The 26,281-nt window shown below is 39.5% G+C and overlaps 1 protein-coding gene across 8 annotated transcripts in view; it reads left to right on the forward strand.

Annotated features, from left to right (window-relative positions):
- Positions 1 to 26,281, forward strand: part of SNX13 (sorting nexin 13) — a 185,882-nt gene that overhangs the window by 128,350 nt on the left and 31,251 nt on the right. For 7 of the 8 annotated variants that reach the window (XM_073333777.1, XM_073333775.1, XM_073333776.1 and 4 more), the window contains 7 exons: positions 1,425 to 1,532; positions 3,280 to 3,390; positions 5,395 to 5,556; positions 14,027 to 14,098; positions 17,245 to 17,390; positions 22,692 to 22,760; positions 26,069 to 26,181. In XM_073333777.1, the coding sequence (XP_073189878.1) occupies positions 1,425 to 1,532; positions 3,280 to 3,390; positions 5,395 to 5,556; positions 14,027 to 14,098; positions 17,245 to 17,390; positions 22,692 to 22,760; positions 26,069 to 26,181 (781 nt within the window). The remainder of the gene's footprint in view (positions 1 to 1,424; positions 1,533 to 3,279; positions 3,391 to 5,394; positions 5,557 to 14,026; positions 14,099 to 17,244; positions 17,391 to 22,691; positions 22,761 to 26,068; positions 26,182 to 26,281) is intronic. The other variant, XM_073333779.1, reaches the window with a different exon arrangement.

The following is a 26,281-nucleotide window of genomic DNA, read 5'->3' on the forward strand; positions in this document are numbered from 1 at the left end:
AGTATAGATATTTACTTTTTAGTGCTTTTTTTTTTAGGTTGAGCTTCTGTTAGCATTTTTTGTTTTCTGACCTTGGTGTTGCATCTTGAAAATACTATAGGGTTGCTTCCCGTTTCTAGAAGTTAGTATTTTAATGAATTCTGAGACATGCCATTGAAACCAACTAACCATGCTTGATAGCCTATCTTCCACTTCCAGGGCTTCTGATTAGTATAGTTCTAACAGGATATTTTGTGTCTGTCTCTCTAGTAGTCTTCCTATGTGACGTGCATTTTTAGAGTGAACTAGACTTAAAGCCAAAAGGGAAAATGGTTCTACACAGCTCTTCCTACACATTGTAATTAATTTAGAGCTGTGGAAACCTTGCAGGGTTTGGTGGTCTTCACAGACTCAACCCTGGAGTTCACATTGCAGGAACTGGAAATGAACCAACCCTCCCCTGTTTGATTGGACTTCACACATCCTGAGAACAGTCGTTCCCTCACTCCCACAGGTGGTTCTTAACTAAATTCCACTTACCCCTTCAGAAGACACAGGTTCCTACCAGTCTCTTAAATGTTTCTAGTAGAAAATCTGGGCTTGCTGAGCATGAAGAGCACTGTCTGAGTCTTCAGGTTCTATTTTTACAACCTTAAATATTCTAGGGTATTGCCATGGGAAGACACTATCTCCCTAAAATACAAGGTCTCTCTGGAGGGTCTAAAAAACCCCTCCTCCATATAAAGCAGTGGGACAGAAAAGCACTTTAGCCTCACCAATATGTGCTGCTACCCTAAGCCCAAGGGCATATAATGGCCTCTGAGGTTTAGTGTGATAACTAAGGTTAACTCTGATTCCCAGAATTCATATGCCAAGAATTTGAGACTTGATTGCCTAGCATATGAATGCTAGAGAAACTGTGGATTCCTTTGCAAGTGTGCTGTGATGTGCCTATCTTGCTCTGCGTTTAATGTGACAGTGGTCACTTTCAGGTCTGGGGGTGTTTCACTTTTCTAACTGGTGTTGCTCCCCCAGAGATACAGTATGCAGTCAGCCATGTGACATCCCAAAAGCTCTTGGCATAGGTCCAGACAGTTAAAGAATGGAAGCAGCAGTAGTAGGAAGGAGGCCACTTCCCCAGAAGACTACAGTGGTAAGCAAGGCCTCTGAGGACTTGTGGAGAATGGCAGCAAGCTGGCTGACTTGGAGAGGAGGCAGGAGGACGTTTTGAAGGGGTTTGCAGATGCTCCCAATGTGCAATATTCTATGTGAATATTTTGTACAGTTCTAATTTAAAAATAAGTGGTTGCATCAAGTTGACACGTTATGCAGGAGTTCAGAATAGGTGATATAATGGATCCTTCTGGCCTTCCAATCTATTTTTTTTTTAAAAATCACAATAAAAAATATTTTTAACCTCCTTTTTTGTTTGTTTGTTTTCCTAGTTTGAAAACCTAGCAAGTATATTGAAGCTTCCTGGTAAAAAGACATTTAACAACATGGACAAAGAATTTTTAGAGAAGAGGAAAAAAGATTTAAATGCATATTTGCAGGTAAGTTCTTGACTAGTCTAGTTTCAAATTTTCCTTCATAGTTATGGCTGTCTGCCTGAACTAATAGTTCTCCATCAGGTATTCAGTAAATTCCACTAAATGTTAATTCAGTCACCATGAGATTGTCTTAATAAAATACCCTGATTTGGAACAACACAAGTATGTTGTAAATGTCACAGCTGAAGGTAAATGCTAAATTTAACTCTGATCATTTGTGTTTCAGTGACCAGAACTTAAATAATTGAAGTATAAGTGGGGGATGCAGATGCTCAGTTTTATAAGGTGTTAATAACCCAGTTTTGAGTTGGATTAACTGAAGTAGTTTATCCTAATGACTGAAAGTGGTTTATTGCTTAAGGAAGGGTATCCCTCCTCTTATACCATAAATAGAACAGTAAAACTTTATTCTAGCTGTTAAAGTTTCCCCTCCTGTTAGCTCAGCATCCTTCTTCATTTTCCCCACTCCCAGGTCAACTTTCAAACTTAGTCTACATCTACACTGCAGTTGGGGGTGTGATTTGTAGCTTGTGTAGATGTACCCATGCTACCTTTATTTTACCTATTTTGCTAAAAATAGCAGTGAGGACATGGTAATGCAAGCTGCACAAGCCTGCCTGACGCCTCTGGGTATATACTTGCTTGTGCTGCCTGCACGGAAGTCCACGCCACCCTATCCTCGCTGCTATTTTTAGTGAGCTAGCTAGCTTTAATATAGCATAGGTACGTCTACATAGGGCTGCAAATCATACTTCCAGCTGCAGCGAAGATATAGTCCTGGTAATTGTGCTCACTTGACTGAAACAATATTCCTGTCTTTTGGTCATTTTTTTAAAAAAGTGTTTAACCACTCTTTTCTTCCATTATTCTGATGCTGAATTCAGTTGTCTCATTTCTAAGTGACTCACTGAGGAGAATGGTCTCTAAACTTTTTGACTCAACAGGGAACGGTTGTCTGAGAAATTTTTTTGTTTCAGCGGGCACGTCTTTACTGGCACGATAAATCGGTGCTGCTGCTGTTGAAGCAGCAACGTCGATTTAGCGGATCTGGTGAAGAGACGCTAAGTTGATGGGAAAGCTCTCTCCCGTCAATGTCTATAATGCACCACAATGAGAGGTGGAAGCTTTGTCATCAGGAGAGCGTCTCCCATCGACATAGTGTAGTGTGGACACCACTGTAAGTTGATCTAAGGTACGTCGACTTAAGTTACATTAGTTACGTAACTTAACTAGTGTGCCTTGGGTCAACTTATAGTGTTAATGTAGACCAGGCCTAAGTAAAATTCTAAGAGGGAGTGAGAGTAAACAAAATGCTATGAAATCTAACAGCTATTTAGATTGTTTAACAACCTGCATTTGTAATATGTATGGTACCTTATTTTATTTCAATATTTTTCCCAAGTGTTGATTACAGTGTAACTACTGATTTTAGACTCTAGTTTCAAGATAGCCAAAAAAGATGCATTTTACAAATAGAGTGGAACTGATAGATCCTTCTTAAAAAAAAAATTAATTATGCAATGCTTATTTCCCTCTCTGTAACAATACTCATCTTGGAGTAATGTTTAGAGAGAGAATGAAGAAAATACATTCAAAACTGACACTTCTTTGTACAAATATGTAAATTTAGTCGCTGCATACAGTATTAAAAATCTTTATCATATGAAAGGAAATGATATGACTTTTTTCTAAATATGGTATTGTATTTTGGAAGAAGCTGAAAGTTTACAATTAATCTTTTCTTTCTTAGTTGTTGTTAAATCCTGAAATGATTAAAGCTTCCCCAGCTTTAGCCCATTGTGTGTATGACTTTCTGGAGAATAAAGCTTACAGCAAAGGAAAAGGAGATTTTGCTCGAAAGGTAAGAATGGCATTTAATATTTAGCAGATTTTAGTGATGCGTTTGGTGCCATAACTTATTAAATGAATTGAACATATCAGTAACTGACTGCAGACAGTTATAAACCATAGTGTTTTATTTCATGTGCAAGCAATTTTTGAATTTGCATTGTATTTGTAATGTGTGTTGTCAGAAAGCGACAATAATATATCAGGAAATAAGACCAGTATAGAATTAAGAACTTAGCCATTTTTAAAATGTGTTTATTTGTAAGTCAAGGAAACCAAATTTCCAAGAAATGAGTGGGTGTTGAATATGCTACAGAAGGCATTTTAATTCTATTGTTGACAAGTTAACTTCCCATCAAAGATTCCTGTTCTCCTGTTCCTTTCCCAATCTCCTACCCACCTCCAACTGAACACATGGCTGCTGCTATCATGACTTCCGCTCTCCAGCCCAAAATATGTAATGTGTTTACCTTCTAAGGCTGCTGTTAATGCTGTTTCACATTCAGCCAGCAGAGAATACATGGAGATAAGCACCAAAGTCATGTGTCCACCGTTAAGCCTGCACAAAAAAAAATTCTCAGACAACTGTTCCCTGTTGAGTCAAAAAGTTTAGAGACCAGTCTCCTCAGTGAGTCACTTAGAAATGAGACAGCTGAATTCAGCATCAGAATAATGGGGGAAAAAACTCAGTTGTGTTTGTGAAATTGGAGTCTCTGCAAATAGATACTTGTGTTTACAATTGCCCATTTTGCATGGGCAGCTGCTTTTGCAAATTAGGTCCTCATCATTGCCAGATTTCCAGTGACCTGCATGTCCAACATCTTAAACTATTCAAAAAGTTACTTTTCAGTTATTTAAACTGCATTCTTTAAAAATTTACGTCCGTAGAGTTGACTGTAAAACATCATTCTGAATTTATCTAGCTTTATGTAATGTCCACAAAAGAATAAAGATTTAGTGTTCTGCTTTCCAAATGTATTGGTTTTTTCATAACCTTATCTTTTCCTTTTGTAGACTATTACACTAGGTAGTGTGCTTTTGCTACTTGCACTGTTCTTAAGAAATAGTGTGCATTGAAAATATCAGAACACTCATAATTAGTCTCCATGAAATATTTTACTAAAAATAATTTAAATGTGTGCGCCTAATGCTGAACATGTTAGACTTAACAAATCACCATGATGCTATTTAGACAAGATATGGGACAGTGAGTCAGGTTGGAGATGAGATGAGAACGAGGGAGGTAGCGCTTCTGGAAGAAGTGAGTTCGGAGGAGAGAAAGGACAATTAGTGGGCAAAAAATTGAAAATGCTTCAAAGCATAAGGGAGTGCTATGAATGAAGGCATGAAGCTGAGACTGAAGAAGGAGCAATAAATGAGGATTAGATAGGTGTAGGCAGTTAGAGTGGGAATGTGAGGAAATGGAAACTAATATAGATTAGACTGAAGCTAAAATGTTTCTCTGAACTCAGTGGGAAACAAACTTCAGCACTTTATCGCAATACATAGAAATGTTGCTTAAAGTATAGTTTTGATATGCACATGGGGAAACTTGTCCATATATTAAGATAATATGATACAAAGATATCAAACAACTGCATATAGATTTCCCAAACATTTCAAATATACATGATTGTAAAAAATAAATGCAGAATTCATTTTAACTAATAAGTCTTGGGGCAGAACCTTGAAGACCTTTTAGTAAAACATGTCTGATGTCTGATTTCAGCTGGTGAAATTCCTTATTCTGTGTTTAACACATTGTTCCAAAATTTTAAGCATTGATAGCCAATTAATTTTTGTCCACATTAGATAGTGTTTCCAGTATATCTGAGTGAAAATACTGAAGTAAAAATACTTAATCTAGTGCGTGTATCTATTGAATTTTTATATTCAAAGTAAGAGTTGTACTATAAATCGGTTTATTCTCTAGAACAGTGTGACTTTTTTTTTACTTGATGGTTGTACTAGTGTCCTCCGTAGGATATGCAATCGTGGTAAATGTTTTCCCCTTCAGATGGACACATTTGTAAATCCACTGCGTAACTCCATGAGAAATGTTTCAAATGCAGTCAAGTCCCTGCCTGACAGCCTGGCAGAGGGGATGACCAAAATGTCAGACAACATGGGCAAAATGTCAGAAAGATTGGGACAAGACATAAAGCAATCATTTTTCAAGGTAAGAATGTATTGGTGAGGTAATATATAGTAGAGTCTAACAGGAGATGACATTCAGGTTTGGGTCCCCTTATCTAAAAACAAATGTTAAACACCCTATTGAATATAAAAGGCTAAGAATAGCGAAATGACTATTATGCAAGGGTTCTATTTACTTTGGAAAGTTGAAGAGTAATTGGAGTTCCAAAAGAAAGCAATATACAAGGTAATTAATGATATAGAGAAGATAAAACAGACACCTAGTTACTTTTAAACTACAAAAAAAAAGAAGGCATTAGGTAAAATTAAAAGGCATCATATTTCAAATTGATGGAGATATTGTGCAAAAAATTACATATTGCCCCATGATTTATTTAGGCCAATAACTCCGCAAAATCTGAAAAAGGAGTAGACCCAAAGCACAACTGGCATCCCATTTTTTACTGACACTCTCTTCGAAATAAGGTTTACGGTAAATAAAAGTGCTTTTATGACCCAAACCAATTTTTAGATGGCCCTGATTTACTCTTTCTTGCTTCCTTGATGTTTCTAGGAAGTTGATATTTCTAGGAAGACCCTTCCCCACTCCCCTCCCTGCTGAAATTGCTAATGAAGTCCCTCAGCAAGGAAGCAACACTTGCTGTTTGAAGAGAGGAGGCAGGAAGGTGCTAGTACTTCATACAGAAAATCTACAGGGCAATAGGCAATCCTGTGCATTTTTATCCCCTGCATCTGGCAACTGAGCATCAGGAAAGAGGTGAAGAAATCCTAAGCTCCACAGACATTGAAAGCAGACAAGGGAGCATTGATAAGGAGCTAAGTCTAGTGCTGGGATTCCTGCTTCTGCTGCCAGGTTTTATGATGGCTTCCTGCCAGTGTCACCTAAGCTGCTGGCTCCGCTCTCTTCCCCACCAAGTCTGTGGTGTTGCTGGGAGGGAAGACGAAGCTATGGTGGTCTTCTGTACACCACCCACTCTTGACCAAATCTCCCATCGGGCATGCAATTTATTTTTCTTCCTTAGAGGGGCTGCCTTGACAACTGAAAGGGTAGGAATAGAGGAAAGTATTCTACTCATCTGATCCTGCACTAGAAGTGGGAAAACTCAACAGTGATTTAATTGCCTGCTTACTGGCATTGGTCCTATCAGGGCTCTCTTTCTTCTCCTTGGCTAACTTATATCTTTGGATAATTTGAACTTCTTTCCTGATCTTACCCACCCCTAGTGTACCAGGTATCTAAGGTTGTAAGTAGGGAGTGGGAACTCTGCTTCCTTCTTTGACTGATTGCACGTGAGCATTCCACTCTTGGTGTGTGTGCATCCCAAACCACAGTTGATGGAAAACTTTCCCTCACTAGTACCTGTCAGTGCAGCTTGAGCTCCTTGTGCTGCCTCACACTGCTGTGTGTAGATATAAAGGGCACAGATGATTCACACCCCCACTTTCATTCTTATCACCTGTGACTAATGTTGGAATCTGTTGGTCTTGCTTTAGCAAGTGCTCTCAGCATGGTTTTTTTCATATATGTAGTTATATATTTGTGTAGTTATTAGGGTCAGTTAGTGTTTGAGTTAGTTTTAGACTTAGTTTTTCCCACATTTGGAGTTCCATTAGCAGTACCAAAGAATGCCTTTGGAAGTATCTTGCCTGGCATGCTCGAAGTCCATGCCTGTGAGTGACCCACACTCTAGTTGTTTGAAATGCTTGGATGAGTCACATATTAGGGATCAATGAAAGGACTTCAAGCCTCAGACCAAGGAAGATGGAGAAGCCAGGCTGAAGTTTCTTTTGATGGAAGCCATTCTGAAACCACCTTCAGAACCTTCTTGGTCAGAGAGGGTACCAAGTACATCAGCATCTGAGAGATGTGTGCCTTTGATACAGACTGAATCACTGTGTCCAGGAAGAAACAGAAGTCTTTCAAAGACGCTGCTGGGAGAGGCAGCTCTTCAGCCCCAGAGTCTGCCAGGAAAGGGGACAAAGTGAGTAGAATGCAGTCATAATCGAAGCACTCCTCCACTTATTCATCAGCTAAGTCGACCCGTTGACTCCTGCACAGAGGCAGGCACTGTCAAGTCTAAGGCCCGAAGAGGTACCTTCATGGTTGTGGCACCATCTAAATCTCTTGCACACCAGTCAGAGACATTCCTGGTACTGTCCATGCCAGACACATTTCAAGCTGCAAGGGACTTGCTAAGCTTATTGGTGCCAGTGTCCCCAGCGGTGCAGGAGATCATTCCTCCAGTACTGGTAAACCACTTGGAACCAGTGGAGGGCCCAGTACTGAGTCAACCTCCTGGGTCCTGGAGCTCTGCCCTCCAGTACTGTTGAGGAAGAAGCCAGCATTGATGGCTTCTCTTTGCTCTTCCCAGGACTCTCAGTCCCTGGCACTGACTGGAATGGCTCCTCCATAGTCAGGAGAAGGCAATTCTTCTTTTTTAACTTGGGGTTGCCTCCTATGTTTCCCAGCTGCAATGTCTCTTGTCACTCCCTTCCTAGATCTTATCTCCTGGGATAATTGTGAGACCCTGTGTCTAGTGCTGGCCTGCATGCGTGGTCTGCATGACATTGGCTTCAGCGTCTATTCAGTGGCCCTTCTGCAATCCATGAAGGTTTTCCCATTTCCAGATCCTCACCTCATCAGTGGCATTCAGTTTCCCTGGGCTAGAAGTTGAGAGTCAGATTGTTAAGCTCCTCCTGATCCCAAGCAGGAAGATGATGTTCAGGAGCATTCAGTGGGACAACTAACAGAGGAGGCTCATCTACCTCAACCTGTGCTAGCTTCATCGGGTCCAAATGAAGCAGTTTCCTTGGGGGTGTCTTTGCCCCTTCTGATGATTACAGGAGACATCGGCCTTGGACATTCAGGTAGAAGAGGTTAGGGAATCTTCTCAAAACCTGCTATTCTGGCCTCTGCTGTTCCATCTTGGGTGGCACCGCAAATAAACGAACCCATCAAGACTCTCTGGCAAACTTCCTCCTTTCTTCCTCCTGCATCAAAGCAAGCAGATATCTAAAATAGATAAAGTTTTGCATGGTCATGCTGGCTTCCATTATTCTCTCCCTGGATCCTGGAGATTTGTATGTTGCCCTTGACTTAAAGGACCCCTATTTCCATGTGATGATTTGTCAAGGCCACAGGAAGTATCTCAGGTTCCTAATAAATTAATCTCGTTACCAGTTTGCAGTGTTGTCCTTTGGCCCCTGGGCAGCTTCCCGGGTTATTACAAAATGTATGGCAATGGTAGCTACCTTTCTGACAAGATTAGGAGTACATGTCTGTCCCTACCTGGAAGACTAGTGTTTGAGGCACCATTCCACAGTTCAGATACTCTTTAGTGTATCTCTCATTCAGTCAACTTTCAAGTCACTGGGTCTGTTGATTAACTCAGAAAAGTCTATCTTCTCACCAATTCAGAGGATAGAATTTATAGGAGCAGTACTGGATTGTATCCAAGCCAGAGTTTCTTTCCAGAGTCAAGGCATCTGACAATTTGATCCATCATTTTAGATTTTAAGGTTTATCCTTACAACTGCACAGAATTGTATGAGGTTTCTGGAACATATGGTCTCTTGCAAGTATGTGGTCTGGTATGTCAGATTGTGTTTCAGGATTCTACAAGATTGGCTGGCCTCAGTATTTTTGCTGAGCCTTCACCATTTGAACACTGCTCAGAGTGCCCTCTCACATTTTATTGCCTGGACTGGTGGACAAACCCTGTCAAATTTGCATAGGAGTTCCATTTGTCCTCAACCATCGCTAATGTTAGTAATGGATATGTCTTTCCTGAACTGGGGGGCTCATCTGGATTCCCTTCAGTCATAGGGGTTATGGTCCACAAAGGACATGATTCTTCATGTAGATGTCAGAGTTGAGAGCTAGCCATCTGCCGTGCCAGGTTTTTCTAACTCATATCAAGGGAAAAAAACCTGCTCGCTCTTACAGACCACACACAGTCAATGTTCTGTCTCAACAGATAAGGAGGGGCCCACTCGTCCCAGTTCTGCTATGACACAGTTATCTATGGGATTCCTGTATTACCAACACAATCGATCTCAAAGCCTCTTACCTTCCCGGGATGCAGATAGAGCTGTCAGATCACCTAAGCAGGTCATTTTTGAGTCACTAGGAGTGGTCTCTTCATCCAGATGTAGCCAGGTCCATTTTCCAGCTCTGGGGGATTCCCAAGCCACTCTGTTTGCAATGAGGTGCAATAGGAAATGTCCACAGTTTTGGTCCCCAAAAAGTCACAGTCTGGGTTCCCTAATGGATGCTTTCTTGTTGTCCAGTCTTTTTAATCTCTCCTCATATGAAAACTGTTATGTGCCCCTAATAATTTTTGTTTCCCTTCTCTGTACCTTTTCCAATTTTAATGCATCTTTTATGAGATGTGGCAACCAGAACTTCACACAGTATTCAAGGTGTGGGTGTACAATGGATTTATGTAATGGCATTATGATATTTTCGCTTATTATCTGTCCCTTTCCTAGCGGTTTCTAACATTCTGTTAGCTTTTTTTGACTGCCTGTGCACATTGAGCGGATGTTTTTAGAGAACTATCCACAATGACTCCAAGATCTTTCTTGAGTGGTAGCAGCTAATTTAGATCCTATCATTTGGTATGTATAGTTGAGATTGTTTTCCAATGTGCATTATTTTGCACTTATCAACATTGAATTTCATCTGTCATTTTGTTGCCCAGTCACCCACTTCTGTGAGATCTTCACAGTCAGCTTTGTACTTATCTTGTGTAATTTAGTATCATCTGCAAACTTTGCCACTTCACTATTTACCCCCTTTTCCAGATCATTTATGAATACGTTGAACAGCACAGGTCCCAGTACAGATCCTAGTATTTATCTGTCCATTGTAACAACTGACCGTTTATTTCTACCCTTTATTTCCTATTTTTTAATGAGTTACTGATCCATGAGGGGTCCTTCCCTCTTATCTGATGTATGCTTTGCCTGGTTGCCTGCTCCACCCAAACCTGAAGGCACTCCATTTAATGGCGTGGATGCTCTATGGTTAGAGCTGGGAAGGAGTCGTGTTCAAAAGAGCTTCTAGATGTGCTGTTGAATACCGAAAACTATCTACTAGGTTTACTTCCTTCTCTAAGTGAAAGCATTTCTCTATCTGGTCTCATTAGTCTGGAGTTTTGCTGATTACATTCTTCAATCCAGCATACTTGGACTGTCTTTTGTACCTGAAACTGCAAGAGTTGGCCATAAGCTGCTAAGTGGATCTTGATGAAATTATCTCGGCCTTCCATCCTCAGGTGGATAACAGTCTGTCTTTTCTAATTAAAATATCAATAAGATCTTTGAAAGGCCTGGAAAGATTGTACCCTCAGGAACAAGATCTGTTCTTCTATGGGACCTAACCTTGGTATAGTCAAAGCTTATGGGTCCTCTTTTTGAGCCTTTATCTATCGGTTTACTGCATCTTTCAATGAAGGTGGCATTTCTGGTGGCCATTGCTTCTGCTAGAAAGGTAAGTGAGCTGCAGACCCTGATGTCTGCTCTGCGTTATACTGTTTTCTTTAAAGACAAAGTTTACCTGTATCCTCATGCAAAATTTGTCTTGGAAATGGTATCTAACTTCCATATCAACAAGGTGATTTACCTATCTTCATTCATTCCCAAACTATCTTGAATAAAGATCAGGAAAGGCTGCTGCATACTCTGGATATCTGGAGAGCGTTGGCTTGTCAGGTCCAAGCAGTTCCATCAGCCTTCTCAGCTCTTCTTGGCAGTCAAAGACAGTGTGACACAGCTCCCAGTTCCTTCTCAGAGAGAGAATCTTGGATACTCTCATGTATTTGCTTGTGCTTCAGTTTGGATAATGTTATCCCGCCAATCAGTGTGACAACACATTTGACAAGATCATAAGCAACTTCTGTGACCTTCCTGGGCAAAGTTCCTATCCTAGATATTTGGTCTTTGGTGCACATTTGCTTCCCATTATGTTATCACTCAACAACCTAGAAATAATGCTAGATTTTGGTGAGTTGTCCTTCCGTCTTTGTTCAGATAGGCTCCAATCCCATCCCTTTCATGGCTTCTGAGTCACTAAGAGTGGAATGCACATATGCAATCACTCAAGAAAAAACTGTTACTTACCGGTTGTGCTTCGAGATGTGTTGCATGTGGCCATTATATGACCTGCCTTCCTATCCCTTTGCTTGGGAGCTTTTCTGACAAGAAGGAATTGAGGGAAGTTGGGGCCAGCTCCACCCTTCATATCTACACGCAGTAGTGCACAGCAGTGGCATGCTCAAGCTGCCCCAGCAGGAACAGATGAGTGATCGTGTTTTCCATCCTAAATCCCATGTAATTTCAACCTCATGGAAAAGTATTCAAAAGAGATAAAAATCAACAGGCTCTCCTAGATGTTTTAATGGGGTTCTATAGGAATTACTCTACAAACCTGTAGAATTTAACAATGAAAAGATACTTACTGTATAGTGGCTTAAAAATAATATAGAGACTTTATCAGAGATTAGAGTGACCAGACATCCTGATAAAATTGGGACTATCCCGATATTTTACTCTGTGTCCACGTCCCGACGGATGACTTGGACGCCATTTGTCCCGATATTGTAAGGTAGCCCGGCGATGGCGTCCAGTTGGCGCGGGGCTGGCAGGCTCCCTACCTGGTTCCGTGCAGCTCCCTGGAAGTGGTAACATCTCCCTCTGGGTCCTCTGGCTCTGCCCCCTGTTCCTGGCCATTGGGAGTTGCGGGGGCGGCACCTGTGGGTGAGGGAGTGCACAGAGCCACTTGGCCATGCCTCCGCCTGGCCATGCCTCCACCTAGGACCCAGCGGGAGATGTGGCCAGTTCCAGGGAGCTGCCTGAGATAAGCATCAGCCCACATACACTCCTGCACCCAAACTCCCTCATGGAGTCAGCACCCTGAACCACCCCCCCCCCCCAGCGCTCCCCCAGTTCTGAGACTTCCCCCTCGCAGCAGGGCCAGAGCTAGGGCCCTGCATCTCCCACTGACCCGTGGCTTGCTGCAGGGCTGCGCTTCCCCGATCCATGGCAGGGTCCGGGCCCAGGGGCTGCTGTTGAGGCTTTGTGACATGACCCCTAGCTTATGGCAGGGACTGCTACCCCGACCCATGGCTTGTGGCAGGTGCCGCGGCCTGGGGCTGATGTTGGGGCTGTGCACCCCGACCTGCAGCTTCCTTGGGCTGTGCGCTCCAGTGGGGGCTGTGAATCATGTGTCCTGATATTTTATTTTTGCCATCTGGTCACCCTGTCAGAGATACAATTCTATATTCAGTTTAATACAGCTGTTTAAAAATATATGGAAAGTTTATAACTTTCTACAGGGCTTTTGTTGGAACAGTTCTTTCCCCAGTTTTCCAAACAATCTTGCTTTCCAGCAAATTGCTCTTTATCTGCTCCTGTTCACACCTGATCTAATACCCCTAAAATATAGCACATTTTTAAAAGTATAAATATAAAGTGGAACAAGATGAATGCCAACCATAAATCCTATGAAACTATTTTGTTTTCCCTCTTGCATCCTTATCCTTTCTAGTCTCCTACTTTTTTTTTTTTTTTTGCAAATAATTAAGATTGTAAGCTCCTCAAAGCAGGTACTTTGTGGCTTTATGTCTGTAAAGCTCACCTCTAATATATCTATAGCTATAGCAAGAGCCGAGGTGAGGGCCCTTCTTCCTCAAAACAGGAATGACAAGACTGAGTCTGGGGTCATATGAAATACAAAACTGTTACTTGTAAAAAACATAGATTGGACCTCACCCTGAGCCTCTCTTTTTGGAAAGCTTCCCAGTTACATAAATAAGGATAACACAGTTATACTCACACAGAGAGATCTAGGATCATGAATCCTCATGCTTCAGTCCTGAGATCAGGAAGAAATGGGGGAGGGATAGCTCAGGGGTTTGAGCATTGGCCTGCTAAACCTAGGGTTGTGAGTTCAATCCTTGAGGGGCCCATTTAGGGATCTGGGGCCAAAAATGGGGATTGGTCCTGCTTTGAGCAGCAGGTTGGACTAAGATGACCTCCTAAGGTCCCTTCCAACTCTGAGATTCTATGAAATGTCCACTGTTGGCTCTACAGTATGGATTGATTGGTTTTACACCTTTCTCTGAAGAATTAGCCGCTATCTGAGAGGGGATATAGAACTAACCATCAGTTTCTTCTGGTTTGAGAGTTTCTGTGATAATTTTTAATATAAATGTGCATGTGGGTTTTTTCTTGAGGATATTCGTACAGTTTTGATAACTATATTGGGAAATGTTTCAAGCTGTGCTGGAAAATAATTCCATATGCAACCATTGATATATCTTGATATGTCACTATCTTGGAATCAAAATGCGTGATAGTAAGTCAGTTATGAAGATTGTATCTGAAATTTTGAAATTGGTTCTGTCATAATTAGAGATTCTCTTTGATGGTTTCCTTGAGACCTTTAATTTTCCCCCCATAATCACGTCTTTTTTTTATTTTGAGTATAGGTGCCTCCTTTAATGCAGAAAACTGATTCAGATCCTGAACACTGCCGTGTTGCAGCACAGCTTGATGACAATGTGAGTCTGACTTTTATTTTAGATTTGTTTAGCTACTTAATTTTAAAGTACCAATGTGTGTGTTGTTTCATATTGTATTATTTACTTGCTCTATGCTATACTTTATTGGCATCAGAAATTACACCAGAGGGAAAACTGGAAACAGTACTTTCAGAACATTTTAAATTTTTTACTTTAAATAAAATTGACATATTTCATTCTAAAATGTTTAGAAGCCCTTTTAATACAAAATTGTTTGCATGGTAATGTGGTAAATGTTACCTACCTATTATTACTTCTGTAACTATCCTCAAAGATAGAATAGGGTTGCAATATGAATAGTATTCAGCTAAATCTGATCCTGAGATCTTTAAAACTAGCAAACATAGTCAGTATTGGTGATCAGAGAGAATTGTTTTAAAGAAAACTTTAAAAAAAAATTCCTAAACAATAAATGTTCAATCTGTGGACCCTGAAATATATAAAGGAAAAAATATTAGAAACGTGATAGTGAAGTTTAAAATGTTAAGCTCTTGATGTTCTCATAAGCTATGGTATTTTCCCAGTGTTCTGATTGATACACTGATCATATGTGTGAAACATAGTTGAATAAAATCTTTTATCCGTAACTAGGACTGAAGGCCCTTAAGATTACTAGTGATTATATGCGGATTTGTCATGGTTATAAATCTGCACCTGTTCCACACTTCACATTTTTATTTGTCACATCAAAGCATTCCAGTTTGTCTTCATGTGCATAACTGCTACCAGGACTCCGGTAAATGACGTTTTGCTCAAGTAACATAGGCTTCAGTTCTTTCGTTTTGCAGTGATTTCATCTAATACAATTGTTTATCTGTTTACTTTTGAAATTCTTGTATTCTGAAACACTGAGCTCAGCCAAAACAAATTAACATAGAAAGTATGTGTACACCATTTTAGCACTAAATGAGCAGAAGTTTGAATTACTGTATCTCCCTTTTTCTGCAGTTCAACTTTTCTGGAAAAATATAGCATCTACTTAGTCTTAAAATTTCATTTTGAAAGAGTAGTGTTTGGAAGTTTGAATTTTGCACCATATTTTAGGATATTTTACATTTAGAACTTTTCCTGAACTTCACACAATGCCAGGAAATTCATAGTTAAACCTTTAGATAATATAATAATACTGCATTTCTCTTCTGTTAGCATTGCGAATAATCAATAGTATAAGGAAGATTTAGTTGGCCTATATCTCACTAACAAAATTGTGAACTAAGGCTAACATTTTCAAAGAGACACTTAAAATTACGTTTCAAAATCTATATTTAGGTTCCTGAATATGTGGCCAGACTTTGAGCACCCAACTTCAGTAATTGGTGCTGCATCCTGAGCACTTTTGAAAATCTAGCCACTTACTTAAGTGTATAGATTTAGGCTGGGATTTTCAAGGGTTCCTTAGGGAGTTAGGTGCCCAACTCCCACTGAAATTCAGTGGGAATTGGGCACCAAGTCCTTTAGGCTCCGTTCAAGCATAAGGAACTATTTTTCAAATCTTCGCTTTAGTTCCAATTGCATGTGGAAATTCTGCTCTCAACTATAGTTGTGCAACTCCATTGTTGGCAAATTGTGCCTTCTGAAACACCTATCCCATTGAATATAATGGAGTTGCACAGGTGAAAACAGTTTGTCTCTGCAGTTAGAACCTTGTGAACTAATTTTCCCATAGTTGTATTGACTCTGCAATTGACTTTTGCAGGAGTAGAATATAGTAATGTTGTAATATCAGTTAAGGAAGTAATTCCATTTAAGAGGAAAGCTGTACTGTAAAATATTTAAATGTGACTGAATAGTATGCTTAGTTTGAAATTTTTGCCTGAAGCAAAGTGAATTCACCCTTTACGCCAGAGATTTACAGAGGAAAAGTTTTCAGTAAGTTTTCTTATGTTCCATGCCGGTACAGGTTTGTTAAAACAATACTAATTGGCATAAAAACCAAGAAACTCAGTTAATATTTGTGCATGGATTTCCTTTGTTTTTTAATAACCACTTTTGGCTGACTCACAATCTAGTATGAGTTGACTTCACATGTTGAAATGGCTGCTCTAGATAAGTTATTGTCTTACATGTAAATGTATTTGATAAAAATGAAGTTATTTACCTAATAGTGTCAGTAAATCTGTAAACTTATATTTTGGTATATATAACATACAGCACATGGATAATAGATCCTACTGCTCACCTATAAAGAGACATTTATTATCAGATTTTACAGATTGTTTTTGACATCAGATACTATAATGATGGATATCAATATAAAATGCTAAGATAAAAATTGAAAACAACATATTTTAAACATCAATATAAAGATTGACAGTTACTGCAATTTCACAATAGCCTCTTAAGTTAAATATCTAGTATTTTGGAGCTATAAATCTTTTTGCAATATCTCTGTAAATATAGCGTCACTGTAAAATAGCAGCCTATGCAACTTTTAACAATAAACACAATTTTTACTACAGAACCACAGTGAAGCATTTGAAAATAACAGACCTTTCTCTCTCCCCACCACTAAGTTAAAAACACAGGTCCTGTGGAATCATCTGACACTGACAGCTTATTTCTGCATCAAGATCAGATTGAACTCAAAGAATAAAAGTTTGGGTTCTGTAGCAATGGAAGAGTGGTCTGCAATTGGGCACCTTCCTTTCAGAGCCACTGTTGCTACTGCTACATTCAAAAGAAAGGGTATCCAGACGAAAGCCACTCCTTGAGTTTCCCATCAGCTCTGCTCTTGGAAGCACTGTTGCTATCTGAAGAAGAGAGGAATAAGAAACTCCTCTAAGTAATACTGCTGCCACCTTCTGTAACTGGTTCTGAACTCTACCATTCTGGCCTCAGTAATGCAGCAGATTCTTCTTTTAGGACATATTTTTAAAAGACCATACTTAAAAATCTAGTTTAATTTCAAAATAAAAACCATGAATGATTCCATCCTGGGGAAGAGAGATTTCAGACCATAGGAAACTCTTTTAATTATTGACTTCTTTCAGAAAGACAGTGCGTATGATGTAGTGTGGAAGAACTAAGACTCTTAACTTTAACAATTGTGGTAGATGCTACCTTAATTGCCTGAGCGGGAATTGAGGTTTTCTGTTTATACTTTGCCTTTTACTGTACATATCTAGGTGGACGACAATATTCCTCTTAGAGTAATGCTGCTCCTTATGGATGAAGTCTTTGATTTAAAGGAGAGAAATCAGTGGTTAAGAAGAAATATAAAAAATCTACTTCAACAGCTTATTAGAGCAACATATGGAGACACGATCAATAGGTACCAGCTTTTTTATTCATGCTCAATTGCTGTATGAGAGTTTGTGAATCATGTCTAGAAAGTTATCCTTTTATTAGTTAGTTGTAATGTTCTACTGATTGTGCATCTGCAAATGTAAGCTCACTGCTTAAGTGCAATTTTTTCTTTCTGAGATTATACACAGATCATTAAAGATGGAATGAGATGGAAGCAGATTTTTTAAAAAAGTCATTTTTAGTGTCTGTTGCATAAGACATGGAATGCGTCTTATTTAAACTTCTCTAAAAATTTGTAATTTCCAAGAAAATAGTAAGCTCTTGCATATGTTTATAGAAGTATGAATTCATTATATTATCAACTAATGTTGACATTGTGTAAGCTTTTTGTCAACTTTACTTTTTATAGTTTGCAACTGTTTATAAGATTTATTACTTCTTGCACTGTTTAACAATTGAGGCAATCAAATGCTCATAAAACTGAAGCCCTACAATCTACCAGACTGGATGTATTGTACATAGTTATACAGTATGTGTTAGAACTGGTGTCAACAAGATGTTTTTTGTTGGAAAATGCCGATTTGTCAAAGCTCAAACTTTTCATGGGAAGGGGGTGGTTTTTGATGAACTTTGTGACTCAAAAATAATTTGGAAAAATAAATCATAATGACAATATTTCATTTTGATGCTTTCAAAATGAAAAATTCCAGTTTTCCCATTTGAAATGGCTGTTCATTAAAAAAAATAATATGGGGAAAAATTAAATGGTTGAAGTACTGTATTTAGAAATTACAGAAACAAAATGTTTTGGCTCAGACTGAAAATGTGTTTGATTTTCCATTCATGAAAGTATGAGATTTTGACTTTTCATCTGATTTGGGATGGGACAATGTTTTGATATGTCCAGTTTTTGTGGGATGGCAAAACTGTTCCCCGCTCAGCTCTAATAAGTAATGATATGGGAACTTACTGTATTAGTTTTTCTACTTCAGCATTTTAAGCGGTTTATTTAAGACCACCAAGACTTTTGTTTTATAATTATATTAAAATGTACATGAACTGTTATACTTCTTTTAAAAAGCTTAATCACTTTAGAGACAAACTCAGTTCTGTTTAATCCGTATTCTGTCTCGCAAATAGTTTCAAAGATGGGGGGGGAATAGCACTATTCTAATCTCCTATTTCCCCATCCCGCTAATAGGACACTGTTACATAATCCATGACTCCACCCACCAAGAAGCAGAAGACAAAGCAAATTGTAAATTATTAATCTTGTATAAGGAATAATTTCACTTACCCTCTTCATCCTAGAAGCAGGAAGACTATAGCTATCTCCAAACATTTTTTGTGCGCTTGGAGGTAGCAGAACTTGATGAGTGATGTGTTTGTTCTCTGCAAATGGGCTGTGTAGCTGGGCATGGGCCCCTGAGTAAGCAACTGAGACAGGTGTGTGTTGGTGCCTTGGTAAGGGCTGTGTGCTTTGACCCTTGGACCTTTGATCAGCCCTGCTGTTTGAAGTCTGAGTGGTTAATCATACCCTGGTGGTAAGGGGTGAAGCTGAGGTAAATAGGGAGACTTAATATAAAAGGTCATTTGCTAGGCAAACTTGAGCCGCAAACAAAGGCGGATAACAGGACAGTTTCAGAGGGAGTTTGGAGAGGGAGCATGTGAGTCTTTCCTTTCAGTTCCAGGTCTATGTATGATTCCACAATGGCCAGCAATGGAACCGTGGTGGTGACCTGCAACAGACATGCCATATTTTCTTGCCTGCCTGAAGCCAGGAGGTACTTCCTCTGTATGAAGTTGGTGGCTATAATGGAAGAAAACATTCTTGGATTGGAAGGTGAAATAGAAATGCTACTGAGAATCAGAAAAGCTGATGAGTTAGCTCCCAGGTACAAGGTTGGGCAGTTCATAACCACCAGAAGTAAGAGGTCAAGGTGGCATTCTATGCAACTGCAGATAGATGAGGATGGCAAGCAGTGAGAAGAGGATCAGGAGGAATTTCACACAGCTAGAATCAATTGGAACCTTCTAGTTGTGTGGAATTCCTCCTGATTCTCTTCTTTCTGGTGGCCACAGCCTACCATCTCATCTGTCTCCAGCTGTATAACATGTCACCTTGACCTCTTCCCTCTGGTGGTTATAAACTGTCAAACCTCCTCTATGATTTTCCCCTCTCTCCAATTCCATAGTGGCCAGCTCAGTGTAGAAACTGTACAATATATCTCTCAAAATCCAGCCAATCCAAGGAAACGGGGAGAGATGAGGGGGGACATGGATGAAAATCTGAAAGAAAATCAAGCTTGCCCACCGAGATCTCCAACCATCTAAGGCAAAACAAATTATCCTTGTTGGGGATTCAGTACTCTGAAGAATTGGAAGCACATTCTGCAAGGTAGAGGTGGACTACAGGATGGTGTGCTGCATTCCTGGAGCCAAGATAGGAGATGTCGCTCTAAGATGGGATAGGCTTTTGAAGTTCACCAGCAAGGATCCATTACTGATGGTTCATATCAGCATTAATGACACTGCATTGCAGGATATCTTGCAGCTAAGATGACTCTAGTGAACTCAGAAGTGTGGTGAAGAAGAAAGGAGGAGATATGAACACTCATTACAAAATCGAGGTGCTGAGAACAAAATTAACTAACGAATCAAAGAACATGAAGAAAAGAAAATTTTTAATTGCTTGTGCACCAGCGCTAGGAGTTGCTCATTTGTGAGCATAAATTCAGTGTAGCTGGTATTATTGAAACCTGGTAAGATGATTCATGTGACTGGAATGTTAAAAACAATCAATATAATCTAGTTAAAAAGGATTGAGTGGGCAAAAGGGAAGGAGGAGTGACAGTCTATTAAAACTGCTGTTACTTGTTTCTGTGTCCTGCCTATACTGTGTAAGGGGTGGGGGGGAGGGGAAGCTTCCCCCAACATGCTATAAAAACTCCACGGCCTACCTGTGTCACAACAACCGTTTTTCTGCATATAAAAACCGGGGCCGGCATTAGGAGGTAGCAAGCTGGGCAGTTGCCTGGGCCCTATGCCACAGGGACCCCTGCAAAGCTATATTGATCAGGCTTCAGCTTCAGCCCCATATGCCAGGGCTTTGGCTTTCTGCCCTGGGCCCTAGTGAGTGTAATACTGGCCCTGCTTGGTAGCCCTCCTGAAACCTGCTCACGGCCCTCCATGGGGCTCCAGATCCCTGGCTGAGAACCACTGCTTAAAGGGGCCAATTTCGCAAAGCTGAAAACAGTTGAGCCAAATCAATTTGCGAGGAACAATTTAACCTGAAAAATGTGATTAATGATTGGGAATTATTTAAGAACACTTTAAAAGCCAAGTCCTACAATCAAAAAAAGAAGGCTGTATTAGTTAAAACCAACCAGGTTCAGAAGGGAAGGCAGCTTTAAACATTAAAAAGAATATATAACAAATGGAAGAAAGGGGAAGTTGATAGTAATGAAAATAAATCAGAAACTAGGAATTGTAGAAAACTGGTAAAGTAAGTAAAAGACCACAAGGAGATATCTATGGCTACCAGAGTTAAGGATGATAAGGAGTTTAAGTATATTAGGAAAAAAAATACTAACAATGGTATAGGTCATTTATTAGACAGAAATGGGAGAATTATTACTAATGCAGAAGAGTCAGAATCGTTCAATACATATTTTTGTTCTGGAAACAAGCCAGATGAAGTCATACTGTATAACAACACACTTCCCATTCCACTGCTGTCTTAGGAGGATGTTAAACAGCAGCTACTAAATTAGACACTTTTTAATAAATAAGGAGGTGCAGGTAACTTGCATCCAAGAGTTTTTAAAGAGCTGGCTGAAGAGCTTTCTGGACGGTTAATGCTGATTTTCAGTAAGTCTTGGAACAGTGAGGAAGATCCAGAAGACAGGAAGAAAGCTAATGTTGTGGCATCATTTAAAAAACAGTAAATGGGATGATCTAGGTATTTATAGGCCTGTCAGTTTGACATCTATCCCAGACAAGATAATGAAGCACCTGATATGGGATTTGATAAACAAAGAATTAAAGGAGGGTAATATATTTAATGTAAATCAACATGGGTTTATGGAAAATAGAACTTGTCAAACTAACTTGATATAACTTTTTGGTGAGAGTACTAGTTTGGCTGATGTAATAGACTTCTGTAAAGCATTTGACTTGGTACTTAACGACGTTTTGATTAAAGTAGAACAATACAAAATTAATAAAACACAAATTAAGTTAGTTTAAAGCTGGCTAATTGAAAGGTCTCAAAGTGTAATTGTGAATGATCATTAAAAGGATGTGGTTCTTGGCCCTATGCTATTTAAAATTTTTGTCAATGATCTGGAAGAAAATGGAAAATCATCACTGGTAGTTTGCAGATGACACAAAAATTGGGGGAATTGGTAATAAGAGGATGGGTCACTGATACAGAGCAATCTGGATGTTTCATAAACTGGGCACAAGCAAACAATTCTAGGAACAAAGAATGTAGGCCATGCTTGCATAATGGGAACTCTATCCTGGGAAGGAGTGACTCTGAAAAAGATTTTGGAGTTATGGTGGATAATCTGCTGAACATGAGTCAGATGCTGTGGCCAAATGGACTAATGTTATCCTTGGCTACCTAAACAGAGGAATTTTGGGTAGTAGTAGAGAGGTTTTACCCTCTGTATTTGGCACTGCTGGAGTAGTGTGTCCCATTGTGGTGTCCACAATTCAAGAATAGACTCAAGGAGCTCAATCTATTTAATCTTATCAAGGAGAAGGCTAAGGGGTGACTTGATTGCAGTCTATACATACCTATATGGGAAACAGAAATTTGATAATGATCTCTTCAGTCTAGCAAACAAAGGTAAATATCAAGTGGCTGAAAATTGAAAATTCATTAATTGCTCTGCTTTCTGCATCAATGTGATGTAATGATCTAATGTTCTGTTTGTAGGATGGGAAAGAGAGTAAATTACCTAATGGCAATCTGGGTTGTATGCTTCTTCTCTTCTCCACCCTTCTTCATCCTTTTTCTTTCCTATTTCTGTTGGGGTAAACCTATTTAACTTTAGAAGTACTCAAAATGAGGAAGGAAAATGAGTGAATTTAAACCTTAAGTGAGACTGAGAATGAACAAGAGGCTTTCTGGTGTGATAACTTGATGTAATCTGTGGAATGGTGAAAAGGAGAGATGATGCACTTTTTTGTTTTTTCTTGAATATTGTTTGAAGTTTTAACTACTTTAAAGCACTCTTTACTTAAAGAACTCTTCTTCCTGATGCCCTTTGAAAAGTAAAATGAGAGCAATCACTAATTCGTCTCGCTTTGATTTTAGAAAAATAGTTGATCACGTTGACTCGATGACTTCTCCTGACCAAGTAGCAGATGCAGTGAAACGCTTCAGGTGTGTTTTATAGATACCTTTTTTATTTTAAAAGTATATTAAACTTATACCGGTATAGGCCAACTAATATTTAATGATTGTCCTCCTACCTCAGCAATGGAATCAGTTTAAGCTGTCAGAGACAGTAAGTCCACTTCACACCAGAAATTCTGCCTCTGTACAAGATTCAGATAGGTAGTTTATATCCTGATTTGTAAAGATTTTATGATATATAAATTATTCATTACTTGAACAGAGAATATTCTGTGGCTAGTCTCTTTAAATTTTTCTTTTTTGGAAAGGGGTATCATAAAATCATAGAATATCAGGGTTGGAAGGGACCTCAGGAGGTCATATAGTACAACCCCTGCCCAAAGCAGGACCAATCCCCAACTAAATCATCCCAGTCAAGCCTGACCTTAAAAACCTCTGAGGAAGGAGATTCCACTAACTCCCTAGATAATCCATTCCAGTGCTTCACCACTCTTCTAGGGAAAAAGGTTTTCCTAATATCCAACCTAAACCTCCCCCACTGCAATTTGAGACCATTACTCCTTGTTCTGTCATCTGCTACCACTGAGAACAGTCTAGATCCATCCTCTTTGGAACCCCCTTTCCGGTAGTTGAAAGCAGCTATCAAATCCCCCCTCATTCTTCTCTTCTGCAGACTAAATAATCCCAGTTCCTTCAGCCTCTCCTCATAAGTCATGTGCTCCAGCCCCTTAATCATTTTTGTTGACCTCCACTGGACTCTTTCCAATTTTTCCACATCCTTCTTGTAGTGTGGGGCCCAAAACTGGACATAGTACTCCAGATGAGGCCTCACCAATGCCGAATAGAGGGGAATGATCACGTCCTTCGATCTGCTGGCAATGCTCCTACTTATACAGCCCAACATGCCGTTAGCCTTCTTGGCAATAAGAGCACGCTGTTGACTCATATCCAGCTTCTCGTCCACTGTAACCCATAGGTCCCTTTTCTGTAGAACTTCTGCCTAGCCACTTGTCCCTAGACTGTAGCAGGGCATGGGATTCTTCCATTCTAAGTGCAGGACTCTGTACTTATCCTTGTTGAACCTCATCAGATTTCTTTTGGTCCAGTCAGGTTCCTCTGTATCCTATCCCTGCCCTCCAGCGTATCTACCACTTCTCCCAGTTTAGTGTCCTCTGCAAACTTGCTGAGGGTGCAATCCATGCCGTCCTCCAGATCATTAATGAAGATATTGAACAAAACCGGTCCCAGGACTGACCCTCAGGGCACTCCGCTTAATACCGACTGCCAACTAGAAATGAAGCCATTGATCACTACCCATTGAGCCTGACAATCTAGCCAGCTTTCTATCCACCTTATAGTCCATTCATCCAGCCCATTCTTCTTTAACTTGCTGTCAAGAATACTGTGTGTTTCCATATCAAAAGCTTTGCTAAAGTCAAGGAATAACACACCCACTGCTTTCCCCTCATCCACAGAGCCAGTTATCTCGTCATAGAAGGCAGTTAGGTTAGTCAGGCCCTTGGTGAATCCATTGCCCTTGGTGAATCCATGCTGACTGTTCCTGATCACTTTCCTGTCCTCTAAGTGCTTCAAAATTGATTCATTGAGGACCTGCTCCATGATTTTTCCAGGGACTGAGATGAGGCTGACTGGCCTGTAGTTCCCCCGATTCTCCTTTTTTAAGTTATTCACTACCTGTTCTAAACTGTTGCAAAATTGTTGTGTACTTTTAAACAGTAGTTAAATTTCACTCCATTGATGGGTGAAGTGGCTTGTTTGTGTTCATGCAAGTGTATAATATGTTATAGCAGGAGCAGCAACAATTACTGTAGTTAAAACCTTGCCACAGGTTATTACTAATATTTGTCTATACATTCATAACATTTGAACTTTCCTTTGGAGCTTTCAGCCCATTGAGTAATCATCGGTTTTAAAAAAAAAATTATGAGCTAAAGGAATCTATTTGTACTACATCACTTTTAGAATGCTGTCTTTGTAGAAGCCTCAAGAACATGCTAAAATAGTCATAAGATATGTAGGATGAGCTCTCCAGAAATGTGGTTCACAAAGATTGCCTGTTTAGCAAAGAAGATGAATATCTGACCGGTATTTTCATCTGAAGAGAGAAATACCTAAAGATGTAAAGGACAGCACTAACAGACCCCATAACAAAGGCTCTGTGACATTAGTCTTCTGGACACTCTTCCAGTCTGTATAGAAATGGTCAAGACTGTATTTGAAGATGTTGCAGAAGTTTCATCTCTCACTGGAATTTCTGAGTGAATTTTATAGCTTCTCCAAAGGTAGAATAGATCCCCAGACTGCGATCCATGTTTTATGTGCGTGAATGCAGTTATGTACCAAATTGAAACTGCTTTGCCAGCAATGTAAGAGCTCAAAAAGTGGATTTTACATTGTTCTGACTCTGGTCATAAATAAATAGCATGGACCCAAGTGTGAGGTAACTTCAGTATTTGTCATTTTATCCAACAGAGCAGTTGCAAATAGACTAGATAAAGTCAGATTGGCTAGGCAGGCAGACAGTTACAGAGACTGGAACTTTCAGTCCATAAGTTTCCTTAGATAATGTACTTTTGAAACTAAGAAGTTAACTTTTTTTACAAGCTTAAAAGTAAATTTTTTTCTTAATAGACAAAATTTTAAGGCAGTTTTCATTGATAGGATAGCAGGATTGTCTACATTTTCCTCATTTCTCTCCTTGAATTGTCCAATTAAGAATACTGAGAGTCTATATGTCCTCTAATTGTAAATAGAAATAAAAAGAAGCCCAAGGTTTGGACCCGTTTTAAAAGTCAAAAATGCAAGCAGCACTGTTGTCACACAGATTAAACATTCCAAAGCAAGTCATCGTCTTGTGTCTTACTACCAAAAAATTTGAGCCTAAGTTGTTACTAAAAGAGAGAGAGACTCATTGATATAAAGTGATTTGTAGACAAGTTACATATAGCTAATAAATTCAGCTGTATTTGGATGTTTCTGGCAGAGAAGGGGTGGGTGTATAAATTTTTCCAAGAGGCTCAAGCAACAGACTCCCATACTGGAGTACATAGAGAGTAGTATGCAACTGTTAGTAACATTGCTGAGTTATGTTCCTTTTAAAGAGAATTGACAAGCAAGAAATTCTTATTTTTTGTTCTACCGGTTCTGAACTACACCTCAAATGATTAACAAAAGCATTTTGAGTATTAAAGATTTTTGCAGATTAATGTTATCTCTGAATGCTTTCAGTTTGTTCACATTATGCTATGAGGTAGCTCACAGGGTTTAAAAAATAGGTGTTTTTTTTAAAGAACTTGTTTTTGTATTTGTTACAGAGATGCCTTTTGGCCCAATGGCATTTTAGCAGAAACTGTTCCACGCAGAGACAAAGATATTAGAATGCGAACGAGAGTGGCAGGAAAAACTAAACTCCTGGAGATAATGCCAGGTGAGTGAGCTTTGAATATTTTTAGTATTTTTACTAATATTGTACATTACTGGATTTTATATTGTTACTGAAGTTGAAGTATGGGGGTCCCAATCTTTAT

The sequence above is a fragment of the Lepidochelys kempii genome, chromosome 2, assembly GCF_965140265.1.
Source record: "Lepidochelys kempii isolate rLepKem1 chromosome 2, rLepKem1.hap2, whole genome shotgun sequence".
Lineage (NCBI taxonomy): Eukaryota > Metazoa > Chordata > Testudines > Cheloniidae > Lepidochelys > Lepidochelys kempii.